This window comes from Salvelinus fontinalis, chromosome 12 (assembly GCF_029448725.1).
Source record: "Salvelinus fontinalis isolate EN_2023a chromosome 12, ASM2944872v1, whole genome shotgun sequence".
In the NCBI taxonomy this organism is placed as follows: domain Eukaryota; kingdom Metazoa; phylum Chordata; class Actinopteri; order Salmoniformes; family Salmonidae; genus Salvelinus; species Salvelinus fontinalis.
The window spans coordinates 43,849,570-43,863,257 of NC_074676.1; the positions used below are offsets into that span (position 1 = coordinate 43,849,570).

General features: G+C 46.9%; 1 protein-coding gene across 3 annotated transcripts in view; it reads left to right on the plus strand.

Moving 5' to 3' along the window:
• Positions 1 to 13,688, plus strand: part of psmd1 (proteasome 26S subunit, non-ATPase 1) — a 64,294-nt gene extending 50,606 nt beyond the window's left edge. For 2 of the 3 annotated variants that reach the window (XM_055940891.1, XM_055940892.1), the window contains exons 21-25: positions 4,732 to 4,824; positions 5,192 to 5,290; positions 7,307 to 7,492; positions 12,110 to 12,274; positions 13,504 to 13,688. In XM_055940891.1, the coding sequence (XP_055796866.1) occupies positions 4,732 to 4,824; positions 5,192 to 5,290; positions 7,307 to 7,492; positions 12,110 to 12,256 (525 nt within the window). In that variant the 3' untranslated portion in view covers positions 12,257 to 12,274; positions 13,504 to 13,688. The remainder of the gene's footprint in view (positions 1 to 4,731; positions 4,825 to 5,191; positions 5,291 to 7,306; positions 7,493 to 12,109; positions 12,275 to 13,503) is intronic. The other variant, XM_055940893.1, reaches the window with a different exon arrangement.

The following is a 13,688-nucleotide window of genomic DNA, read 5'->3' on the forward strand; positions in this document are numbered from 1 at the left end:
ACTGTGTCCATGCCATTCCCAACTCCACTGTGTCCATGCCATTCCCAACTCCACTGTGTCCATGCCATTCTCAACTCCACTGTGTCCATGCCATTCCCAACTCCACTGTGTCCATGCCATTCCCAACTCCACTGTGTCCATGCCATTCCCAACTCCACTGTGTCCATGCCATTCCCAACTCCACTGTGTCCATGCCATTCCCAACTCCACTGTGTCCATGCCATTCCCAACTCCACTGTATCCATGCCATTCCCGCCCCACTGTATCCATGCCATTCCCGCCCCACTGTATCCATGTCATTCCCGCCCCACTGTGTCCATGCCATTCCCAACTCCACTGTATCCATGCCATTCCCAACTCCACTGTATCCATGCCATTCCCAACTCCACTGTATCCATGCCATTCCCAACTCCACTGTATCCATGCCATTCCCAACTCCACTGTATCCATGCCATTCCCAACTCCACTGTATCCATGCCATTCCCAACTCCACTGTATCCATGCCATTCCCAACTCCACTGTATCCATGCCATTCCCAACTCCACTGTATCCATGCCATTCCCAACTCCACTGTATCCATGCCATTCCCAACTCCACTGTATCCATGCCATTCCCAACTCCACTGTATCCATGCCATTCCCAACTCCACTGTATCCATGCCATTCCCAACTCCACTGTATCCATGCCATTCCCAACTCCACTGTATCCATGCCATTCCCACCCCACTGTATCCATGCCATTCCCACCCCACTGTATCCATGCCATTCCCACCCCACTGTATCCATGCCATTCCCAACTCCACTGTATCCATGCCATTCCCAACTCCACTGTATCCATGCCATTCCCAACTCCACTGTATCCATGCCATTCCCAACTCCACTGTATCCATGCCATTCCCAACTCCACTGTATCCATGCCATTCCCAACTCCACTGTATCCATGCCATTCCCAACCCCACTGTATCCATGCCATTCCCAACTCCACTGTATCCATGCCATTCCCAACCCCACTGTATCCATGCCATTCCCAACTCCACTGTATCCATGCCATTCCCAACTCCACTGTATCCATGCCATTCCCAACTCCACTGTATCCATGCCATTCCCAACTCCACTGTATCCATGCCATTCCCAACTCCACTGTATCCATGCCATTCCCAACTCCACTGTATCCATGCCATTCCCAACTCCACTGTATCCATGCCATTCCCAACTCCACTGTATCCATGCCATTCCCAACTCCACTGTATCCATGCCATTCCCAACTCCACTGTATCCATGCCATTCCCAACTCCACTGTATCCATGTCATTCCCGCCCCACTGTATCCATGTCATTCCCGCCCCACTGTATCCATGTCATTCCCAACTCCACTGTATCCATGCCATTCCCAACTCCACTGTATCCATGCCATTCCCAACTCCACTGTATCCATGCCATTCCCAACTCCACTGTATCCATGCCATTCCCAACTCCACTGTATCCATGCCATTCCCAACTCCACTGTATCCATGCCATTCCCAACTCCACTGTATCCATGCCATTCCCAACTCCACTGTATCCATGCCATTCCCAACTCCACTGTATCCATGCCATTCCCAACTCCACTGTATCCATGCCATTCCCAACTCCACTGTATCCATGCCATTCCCAACTCCACTGTATCCATGCCATTCCCAACTCCACTGTATCCATGCCATTCCCAACTCCACTGTATCCATGCCATTCCCAACTCCACTGTATCCATGCCATTCCCAACTCCACTGTATCCATGCCATTCCCAACTCCACTGTATCCATGCCATTCCCAACTCCACTGTATCCATGCCATTCCCAACTCCACTGTATCCATGCCATTCCCAACTCCACTGTATCCATGCCATTCCCAACTCCACTGTATCCATGCCATTCCCAACTCCACTGTATCCATGCCATTCCCAACTCCACTGTATCCATGCCATTCCCAACTCCACTGTATCCATGCCATTCCCAACTCCACTGTATCCATGCCATTCCCAACTCCACTGTATCCATGCCATTCCCAACTCCACTGTATCCATGCCATTCCCAACTCCACTGTATCCATGCCATTCCCAACTCCACTGTATCCATGCCATTCCCAACTCCACTGTATCCATGCCATTCCCAACTCCACTGTATCCATGCCATTCCCAACTCCACTGTATCCATGCCATTCCCAACTCCACTGTATCCATGCCATTCCCAACTCCACTGTATCCATGCCATTCCCAACTCCACTGTATCCATGCCATTCCCAACTCCACTGTATCCATGCCATTCCCAACTCCACTGTATCCATGCCATTCCCAACTCCACTGTATCCATGCCATTCCCAACTCCACTGTATCCATGCCATTCCCAACTCCACTGTATCCATGCCATTCCCAACTCCACTGTATCCATGCCATTCCCAACTCCACTGTATCCATGCCATTCCCAACTCCACTGTATCCATGCCATTCCCAACTCCACTGTATCCATGCCATTCCCAACTCCACTGTATCCATGCCATTCCCAACTCCACTGTATCCATGCCATTCCCAACTCCACTGTATCCATGCCATTCCCAACTCCACTGTATCCATGCCATTCCCAACTCCACTGTATCCATGCCATTCCCAACTCCACTGTATCCATGCCATTCCCAACTCCACTGTATCCATGCCATTCCCAACTCCACTGTATCCATGCCATTCCCAACTCCACTGTATCCATGCCATTCCCAACTCCACTGTATCCATGCCATTCCCAACTCCACTGTATCCATGCCATTCCCAACTCCACTGTATCCATGCCATTCCCAACTCCACTGTATCCATGCCATTCCCAACTCCACTGTATCCATGCCATTCCCAACTCCACTGTATCCATGCCATTCCCAACTCCACTGTATCCATGCCATTCCCAACTCCACTGTATCCATGCCATTCCCAACTCCACTGTATCCATGCCATTCCCAACTCCACTGTATCCATGCCATTCCCAACTCCACTGTATCCATGCCATTCCCAACTCCACTGTATCCATGCCATTCCCAACTCCACTGTATCCATGCCATTCCCAACTCCACTGTATCCATGCCATTCCCAACTCCACTGTATCCATGCCATTCCCAACTCCACTGTATCCATGCCATTCCCAACTCCACTGTATCCATGCCATTCCCACCCCACTGTATCCACGCCATTCCCAACTCCACTGTATCCACGCCATTCCCAACTCCACTGTATCCACGCCATTCCCAACTCCACTGTATCCACGCCATTCCCACCCCACTGTATCCACGCCATTCCCAACTCCACTGTATCCACGCCATTCCCAACCCCACTGTATCCACGCCATTCCCAACCCCACTGTATCCACGCCATTCCCAACCCCACTGTATCCACGCCATTCCCAACTCCACTGTATCCACGCCATTCCCAACTCCACTGTATCCACGCCATTCCCAACTCCACTGTATCCACGCCATTCCCAACTCCACTGTATCCACGCCATTCCCAACTCCACTGTATCCACGCCATTCCCAACTCCACTGTATCCACGCCATTCCCAACTCCACTGTATCCACGCCATTCCCAACTCCACTGTATCCACGCCATTCCCAACTCCACTGTATCCACGCCATTCCCAACCCCACTGTATCCACGCCATTCCCAACTCCACTGTATCCACGCCATTCCCAACTCCACTGTATCCACGCCATTCCCAACCCCACTGTATCCACGCCATTCCCAACCCCACTGTATCCACGCCATTCCCAACCCCACTGTATCCACGCCATTCCCAACCCCACTGTATCCACGCCATTCCCAACTCCACTGTATCCACGCCATTCCCAACTCCACTGTATCCACGCCATTCCCAACTCCACTGTATCCACGCCATTCCCAACTCCACTGTATCCACGCCATTCCCAACTCCACTGTATCCACGCCATTCCCAACTCCACTGTATCCACGCCATTCCCAACTCCACTGTATCCACGCCATTCCCAACTCCACTGTATCCACGCCATTCCCAACTCCACTGTATCCACGCCATTCCCAACTCCACTGTATCCACGCCATTCCCAACTCCACTGTATCCACGCCATTCCCAACTCCACTGTATCCACGCCATTCCCAACTCCACCGTATCCACGCCATTCCCAACCCCACCGTATCCACGCCATTCCCAACTCCACCGTATCCACGCCATTCCCAACTCCACCGTATCCACGCCATTCCCAACTCCACCGTATCCACGCCATTCCCAACTCCACCGTATCCACGCCATTCCCAACTCCACCGTATCCACGCCATTCCCAACTCCACCGTATCCACGCCATTCCCAACTCCACCGTATCCACGCCATTCCCAACTCCACCGTATCCACGCCATTCCCAACTCCACCGTATCCACGCCATTCCCAACTCCACCGTATCCACGCCAGACTTTTCTATCAGGCGAAGTCACCTACTGCTACAGCAGTCAGAGAAACACTTTTCAGTTTCCCTTCCCTCTCACACTTTAGCCCCTGGAGTTGATGTCCGCGCCCCCACGGGAATCTAATTAGCATTTTTTTTTTAAATCCCCATCAAAATGTGTCAGTTTAAGCTAGAGATTTGTAAGTGAACCCGGAACATCACGTTTCATAGGGTGCTGGGCAGGACTTTACTACCATCGCTTGTTATTGATGTTTGACCACCACACTGTTGTCTTCCTTGTCCAGATGCCCAAGGTGCAGTACCGCTCCAACTGCAAGCCCTCCACCTTCGCCTACCCTCCGGCCCTGGAGGTACCCAAGGAGAAAGAGAAGGAGAAGGTGAGAGTCCCCCAATAGTGACGTCACCCTGTTTTGATCGACTGAAATCGCATTCGCTGCTTCTCACGGTCATCCTGAATGAAGTGTCCTCAGCCAAGATCCATTTTCTTCGAGGGTTTAGTTATTAGAGTCCCTTTTGAACTCTCTCATTTCCATTTTGTCAGTCTGAGACCGTGTTATTTTGGCTACTCAGACCGAGTCTTGGCTCATTTTAGAACATGGGTACATTTTAATAACGTACTAAAATAAAACTGCAGATATTTTTAGTTCACTTGTGTCGTATTTTAAGAGGTTTTATGATTGCCCCTCAGTGCCTTTTTATTTCTGTGCCAACACTTCATTTAGTCTCTCTCTTCCTCTATTATAGGTGTCTACTGCTGTGCTCTCCATCACAGCCAAAGCTAAGAAGAAGGAGAAAGAGAAGGAGAAGAAGGAGAAAGAGGAGGAGAAGATGGAAGTAGTGAGTGTATGAACACAAAATCATTTCATAGGACGGCCAGCCTCATAGAGACCACTTTCAATTTTTTATTAGTTTTCCCCCCATTTTTCCCCCTCAAATTAAGTCTTGCTTTCTATGTAGATGTTTTTAACCTTCCTCAAGCAAGAATCCGGTAGCCCCTGTCCAAAACATCAGATCTCTGCTCATATTGCTCTGGATAAGAGCGTCTGCTAAATGACTTAAATGTAAATGTAATATTGACCAGCCTATTGAGGAATGATCTGTGTAATTGGTTGTGAGGAACTAATGGTTCAAAGACCTGAAAACAGTCTCCCTTAACGTCTCGGTCCTCTGCAGTCTGCAACTTCCGTCACTAATATTTCACTCAGTATCCCACAAAGCTTCTTATGTCAGATGTACTGTCCAGGCACACATACTACTGCAGAGGAGACCATTTCAAAGGTAAGAAAACCATCAACGAAATGAGTCAACTGTCCCTTTTTTTAAAGTAGCAGTTCAAAATCAATTCACATTTTTATTTGTCACATGTGCCAAATACAACAGGTGTAGACCTTTACAGTGAAAATCTTACTTATAAGCCCTTAACCAACAATGCAGAGAAGTTTTCTCAGGAAATCTTGAGTTAACTCTCGCTGAAATCGAATTGGTGTAATAAAAAAAATGCCCAACAAGCCATCAGTTTAAACTAGAGAGATCCGTGTTTTTTTTTCATGAGCATCACGTTAATAAGTCCACCGCATCTGCCAATGGCGGCCTTCTGAGGTGGAAGGTGGTCAAGCTACAGCGGTGTTGTCAGACCATGAGACATCCCCAAAATCAGTCTTCTCACGAAAAAAACGTCTGTATTGTCCGAACGGTTTGGCCTACAAACTAATATGACCACATGAAAATACGGAAAATAAAAGAATAACAAATGTTATAACAGACACTTCAGAACAAACTTCCTTTAGATTTTTTTTTTTGGGGGGGGGGGGGGGGGGCTTATCTGTTGTTCCATGTAGTGAATCTGTTATTCAATGTGTTTGAATGGGCTAAAAGGCCCCCAAAAATGTTTTATTCAAATAACTAAACAAAAATGTTTTTATACTTCAAGGGGTCTTTAAATTTCAAATCAGGAATTGAAGAACCCCCCCCCTCTTAGACTCTTATGGGTTAACGTAGCAGTTCTTAAGAAATGTGAGTTAACTAGGCCTTTTAAAATAGCAGTTCTCTGGAAATTAGTGAAGTATCCCTTTAAGGAGCAGCTATCTGTCAGCCCTGGCAAGGTCCCCCCAGCCCCTCTCTCCTGATGGGACCAAGTTATCCATGAAGCACACGGCTGGAATACATACCATTACCGACAGCCCCTGTCAACCCAGTGCCAGTATTGCTTTCAGTGGGACGTTGACCGCTGGGCATTATCGCTATGTTTGATGGCGTCCACCATGCTAGATTTCACGTCCTCGCTGAGGGATGGCTCTGCGATCTCAGGCAAAGTTGGATCCGCTCACTTTGATTGATTGGGCTTGGTGTCATCGGGGTTAATGAGAAGGGGGGAGTATTTTAACCCTTGGTTATATCAGTGTGTTAGTTTTAACCAAAGGCATTGGACAGTGGAGATTTGTTTTATTCTCTCACACAAACACTGTGTGGAAGTGTGTTGTTTTTAGTTGACACAAACACGTAGACAAACAGGAGTGCTCATACAAGTCATTGCACACCTATGGTCCAGTTTTCAGGGCCTTGTGGTAGCAGCCGGGAGACCTGGGTAGAAGGTAGGGAGAGGCTAACAAATCACTGGCCACCAAGTGCAAGACAACCAATAAGGAGTGTATCACCCATCTCAAGATAAACACGTCTTCCAGATTTTTACGCTTTTTGGTGGTGTCAGGAAACGTATGAAATGAAGGCACACTTTATTCCGAGGTGACCCTTACCGCCATCGCCATCTTTTTTTATCATCATTGCGGACTCACTGAGTCGTGGGTTTTCCTCGGGAAAAGGGAGGGGAAATGCTTAACATTCTATTTGTTGGATTCTCAGGAGGTACAGGAGGCTGAGAAGGAAAAGAAAGATGACGAGAAAGAGAAAGAGAAAGAGAAAGAGAAGGAGAAGAAGAAGGAACCCGAGCCCAACTTCCAGCTGATGGAGAACCCAGCCAGAGTGATGCCCGCCCAGCTCAAAGTGCTCAACATGCCCGAGACGTGCCGCTACCAGCCCTTCAAACCGGTACGTACTGTTGGTGTGTGAGTCTGTGAACGCATGTGACTTTTTTTAAAGTGTGTTTCTGGTAGGGATGTGACACATTATCTTTTTTAAACTGGGGTTAAAAAATCATAAAATGGCATGAATTCACAATTCAGATATGGTCCTGCTTATGACCGCTAGTGGGCAGTGCAGTTCAATCTACTGCAGTCCTGGCTACCTACCAGACAGAGCAGTTCAATCTATCGCAGTCCTGGCTACCTACCAGATAGAGCAGTTCAATCTGCTGCAGTCCTGGCTACCTACCAGACAGTGCAGTTCAATCTATCGCAGTCCTGGCTACCTACCAGACAGAGCAGTTCAATCCACTGCAGTCCTGGCTACCTACCAGACAGAGCAGTTCAATATACTGCAGTCCTGGCTACATACTAGACAGAGCAGTTCAATCTACTGCAGTCCTGGCTACCTACCAGACAGAGCAGTTCAATCTACTGCAGTCCTGGCTACCTACCAGACAGAGCAGTTCAATCTACTGCAGTCCTGGCTACCTACCAGACAGAGCAGTTCAATCTACTGCAGTCCTGGCTACCTACCAGACAGAGCAGTTCAATCTACTGCAGTCCTGGCTACCTACCAGACAGAGCAGTTCAATCTACTGCAGTCCTGGCTACCTACCAGACAGAGCAGTTCAATCTACTGCAGTCCTGGCTACCTACCAGACAGAGCAGTTCAATCTACTGCAGTCCTGGCTACCTACCAGACAGAGCAGTTCAATCTACTGCAGTCCTGGCTACCTACCAGACAGAGCAGTTCAATCCACTGCAGTCCTGGCTACCTACCAGACAGAGCAGTTCAATCCACTGCAGTCCTGGCTACCTACCAGACAGAGCAGTTCAATCTACTGCAGTCCTGGCTACCTACCAGACAGAGCAGTTCAATCTACTGCAGTCCTGGCTACCTACCAGACAGAGCAGTTCAATCTACTGCAGTCCTGGCTACCTACCAGACAGAGCAGTTCAATCTACTGCAGTCCTGGCTACCTACCAGACAGAGCAGTTCAATCTACTGCAGTCCTGGCTACCTACCAGACAGAGCAGTTCAATCTACTGCAGTCCTGGCTACCTACCAGACAGAGCAGTTCAATCTACTGCAGTCCTGGCTACCTAGTAGACAGCACTCACCTTACTGCTGTCCCCCACCCACTCAGCAACGATGGTAGTTTATGCCGTTTCAGGTTCTCTGCTGTGTTCCTCTCCATGTGCTCAGTTGTCAGTAGTACATTGGACTTCATGTCCCACTTCTCATCAATGTGATGGCTCTTTGCAGTGATGTATGGCGACGTGTTCATAGACGTTCAACAATCTGTTGTTAACGCCACGTATGTTGTTTGAGAACTCGTGCTTTATACTTGCATAGCAATCATTGTACAATTTCTCATCCAGGGCCATCGCGGTTTATTGACATGTCATCTTGTAGTCTGGTTCTAGTCATGCCATCAGGGCAGTGAAGCCGACATACTCTACCATTGACAATGGCCACATATCAACTGCAATCATTTTTATTTTTTAAATTATTATTCTTTAAAAAAATCTTCCAATTGGTTGTTAGTCTTGTCTCATCGCTGCAACTCCCGCACGGACTCGGAAGAGGCGAAGCTCGAAAGCCGTGCATCCTCCGAAACATAACCCAGCCAAGCCGCACTGCTTCTTGACACAATGCCCGCTTAACCCGGAAGCCAGCTGCAACAATGAGGTCGGAGGAAACACCGTACACCTGGCGACCGTGTCAGCGTGCACTGCACCCGGCCCGCCACAGGCGTCGCTAGTGCGCAATGGGACAAGGACATCACTGCAAAAACTGTTTGCAAATGTAGAAAAAAGACAAAATGGAAATATAACATTTACATAAGTATTCAGACCCTTTCCTCTGTACTTTGTTGACGCACCTTTGGCAGCGATTACAGCCTCGAGTCTTCTTGGGTATGACGCTAAAAGCTTGGCACACCTGTATTTGGGGAGATTCTCCCATTCTACTCTACAGATCCTCTCAAGCTCTGTCAGGTTGGATGGGGAGCGTCGCTGCACAGCTATTTTCAAGTCTCTCCAGAGATGTTTGAATGGGTTCAAGTCTGGGCTCTGGCTGGGCCACTCATGGACATTCAGAGACTTGTCCCGTAGCCACTCCTGTGTTGTCTTAGCTGTGTGCTTCGTGTCGTTGTCCTGTTGGAAGGTGAACCGTCGCCCCAGTCTGAGAACCTGCTCCAGAGCGCTCAGAACTTCATCAAGGATCTCTCTGCACTTTGTTTATTTTTCCCTCGTTCCTGAATCTCCCAGTCCCTGCCACTGAAAAACATCCCCACAGCAAGAGGCTGCCACCACCATGCTTCACCATAGGGATGGTGCCAGGTTTCCTCCAGAATTGACTCTTGGCATTCAGGCCAAAGAGTTCAATCTTGGTTTCATCAGACCAGAGAATGTTGTTTCTCATGGTCTGAGATTCCTTTAGGTGCCTTTTGGCAAACTCCAGCGGGCTGTCATGTGCCTTTTACTGAGGAGTGGCTTCCGTCTGCCGATTCTACCATGAAGGCCTGATTTGTTGGAGTGCTGTAGAGATGGTTGTCCTTCTGGAAGGTTCTCCCATCTCCACAGAGGAACTATTGCTCATTTTGGCTGGGCAGCCAGCTCTGGGAAGAGTATTGGTGGTTACAAACTTCTTCCATTTAAGAATGATGGAGACCATTATGTTCTTGGGGACCTTCAATACTGCAGAATTTTTTGGGTACCCTTCCCCAGATCTGTTCATCGACACAATCTTGTCTCGGAGTGCTACGGACAATTCCTTCGACGTCATGGCTTTGTTTTTGCTCTCACATGCTCTGTCAACTATAGGACCTTATAGACAGGTGTGTGCCTTTCCAAATTATGTCCAATCAATTGAATTTACCCCAGGTGGACTCCAAGTTGTAGAAACATCAAAGATGATCAATGGTAACAGGATGCACCTGAGCTCAATTTCGAGTCTCATAGCAAAGTGTCTGAGTAGCGAAAAACCTGTTTTCGCTTTGTCATTTTTGGGTATTGTGTGTAGATTGAGGATTTTATTTAATACATTTTTGAATAAGGCTGTAACGTAATGAATTGTGGAAAAAGTGAAGGGGGTCTGAATACTTTCTGAATGCACTGTATCCCTGGGAAATTATTTGTAAGATGTTTATCCTCCTATTGACAGAAGTGTTGCATTACGTATGTTTAATTTATTTTAGCCTTGATGGTGATGGTCCGGACCTGTTGGTGATGGTTTTGTGATAACTTAAATTTGGTAAAAAATATAGCTTTTCGGGTTCATTTTTTTATTTTTTTTGCTTCCAGCGTTGAAGCTGTATTTCATTAGCCATCTTTTATTCCTCTTTCCAACCAAGCCCCGGTTAGATCCACGGAGTCTTAAAGTTGCCGGACAATAAACCACTCTGTACTCTGGCCCTGCGCAAAATGTTGACAGCTTTCCACAGTAAATAATATGAGATATGCAGTCACCCACACACTTATCCTAATCCCACTCCTATAAAGAGTACTATCGTTTGGTTACATGTCAAATCAACAAACGTCGAGCTGAGAGCAATGCATCATGGGTCATATCATATGACACTTGAGTGTTTTTGCTCTCGTCTGTCTTCAAAAACTTTAGTATTTACATTTTTTTTTTAAGGCGGTGTTTTAACACAAAGCGATCCATTGTTGTGGGGCCCAGGGTGTGCCTCCCACAGACCTTCCCTCCATATTGTGATGATTCCATTTCACCTATTCCATAGAAGGCAATCCGAGCACACAGCAACTGTTCCAAAGGTCTTGTAGTGTGGTCTGTGAGTAAATTAGTGCTACTTAGCTTCCCAGAGATAATGTAAGAGTTAAAATCTAGTCTGGACAGTGCTCACCATACCTGATGCGTTAGTCTGGACCTGACCATATCTCTAAATGATTTACAGTAATAACCAAGCTGCATGATATACTGTATAACCACTGCAAGGGCAATGTGCTCACAGAGTATGACGAGACAACCATCCCCTCAAAATCTTCCCAGGCAGACTGGGGGGGAAAATACCTGTTCTTTCTTGCAGTCATGATGAATCTCTTCACTGTGTAATCCCCCACCACGTCTGTGTAGTGTTTTGAAAGTTCCTCTCGGCTTCAGAGTTATAAAACACCTGTTGCAGTTCCTCACTTCTCCTCCTCAGCATTATAAACACCTGTTGTAGTCCCTCACTTCTTCTCCTCAGCGTTATAAACACCTGTTGCAGTTCCTCACTTCTCCTCAGCGTTATAAACACCTGTTGCAGTTCCTCACTTCTCGGCTTCAGAGGTTTACATGGACATAAGCCTTGTTAAATGTGTCCAACTGTTGCATGAGCATGCTACTCCATGTTGACAGTGGAGAGTGCGTGAGATTTTAAACAATAGTTGAGGTTATTGTGGTGCGGGTGATGTTTGACGGGTGTACGACTCAGTTGGGGAGGCAGACATGGTGTCGTGCGTATAATACGACACCCGCGCCCCCAGAGATAAAAAAAAATACATTAAAAGACACCCATCATTCATTGGTCGAACAGCTTAGTCGCTCATGTCCGTGTCCCCTATCTGTCTCCAGCTGCACACCGGCGGCATTATCATCATGAAGGACACCAGCGAGGAAGAGGAGGAGCTGGTGGAGCCTGTCTCTGCCCACGGCCCCAAGATCGAGGAGGAGGAACAGGAGCCCGAGGCCCCCGAGTCCTTCGAGTACGTTGATGAGTGAACGTCCTCCAAGCAAAAGGTATGTGTCCTGCACCCGTGTTTACCAAATGATGGATCTGGGTACAATTGATTGTTTGCAGATACATTTTTTTTGAATGTCTTCACTCTGAAAGTGTGGGTTTTTGCTTAGAAACATGCTTTGTTGAGCAAATGCTGTAGATGGGTCATAGTGCTAAACGCGTTGTATCCGCAGCCTAGGGGTAAATATAATGACCATTCCTCCCGCTTTGTGCGAGAACTCAAACTTTCAGGATCAAGCAGCCTGAATATTCAGCATCGCCTTGTAATTATACAGGCAACAGTCTCAGAGTAGCTATGCCACATTGATGGTTCAGAGAGAGGTAATGGTACAGTGTGCAGGTCTTTGGGTTCTTGTTCCCATGCCTAACCTGGCTCACGTTAATCAGTGCTTATGGAATGTAAACAGTGCTGCCGTCGCCAAACCTCACCCCCCCTGAGGGCAAACCCTCCATCTGTAATTGCACGGCATAGAGAGCCGAGCTAGATTGTTTTGTCATTTTTGGCCATCAGCACAATGTTATGTTTGTCTTGATCCCCATTTTACCTCCCAGGGTTATACATGTTAAAAAATCTAAAATTATGCTTAGATATTGTCATGCCCTTTGGGATCAGAAATGCTCCTGCTCTGCGAGTAAGATGATTTCAAAAACACACCACTGTGGTCAATATAAAAAAAATCTCAAACTGTCCAATGTTTCCAGAGTTCTAGGTGAAATAGTTTTCCTTCCAAAAAATGGTAATTGATTACGTTAAAAAGCAGCTTTTCTGTGTTGGAATGGTGTGGGTGTAATATACCTGTAATTGAAAATATTATTGTGAGTAGACTGCTGATTGTCCAACTCATCTTCTGAGGAAATGGCAGGCATTTTTTTTTAATTATCTGACAAGTTTGAGTATTTTTTTAAATATTTTTTGTGTGTTTATTTTTCTCCAATTTATGCTTTGGTCAACATTATTTGGTTACGAGTTGATGGAATATGAACTTTTAAAAGTAAGATTTTTCGCTGTACAGTTACTGTAATGACAGTCTTTAAATTACAATAATTAAAAGTTCATTGTCATTTAATAAACATTTGAATATAGATATCAGGTTAACAACCTGATTAACAACCTAATTAACAAAACTTTCCTGTAAAAAAAAAAAGTAATGAATTAGGGGTGTTTTGTGATCAAACACAGAGCCTGGTCAGGTGGTATCCTAACCGCTCTGTCCTTTTGGTTCCACAGGTGACGTTACCAGGCTTCTACAGGAAGAATCTTCACATCCCAGCATGCACCTCTTTGTCTCCTGCCCCTTACTTATTTTACATGTTCCTTCTCTATCCTGGCCCCCTTTGTCAGACAGGGAATGTTTGACATTCTCTTGTTAAATGGTATCATTTTCTGTCAGTACAATAAAAGAAAAAAGTGGA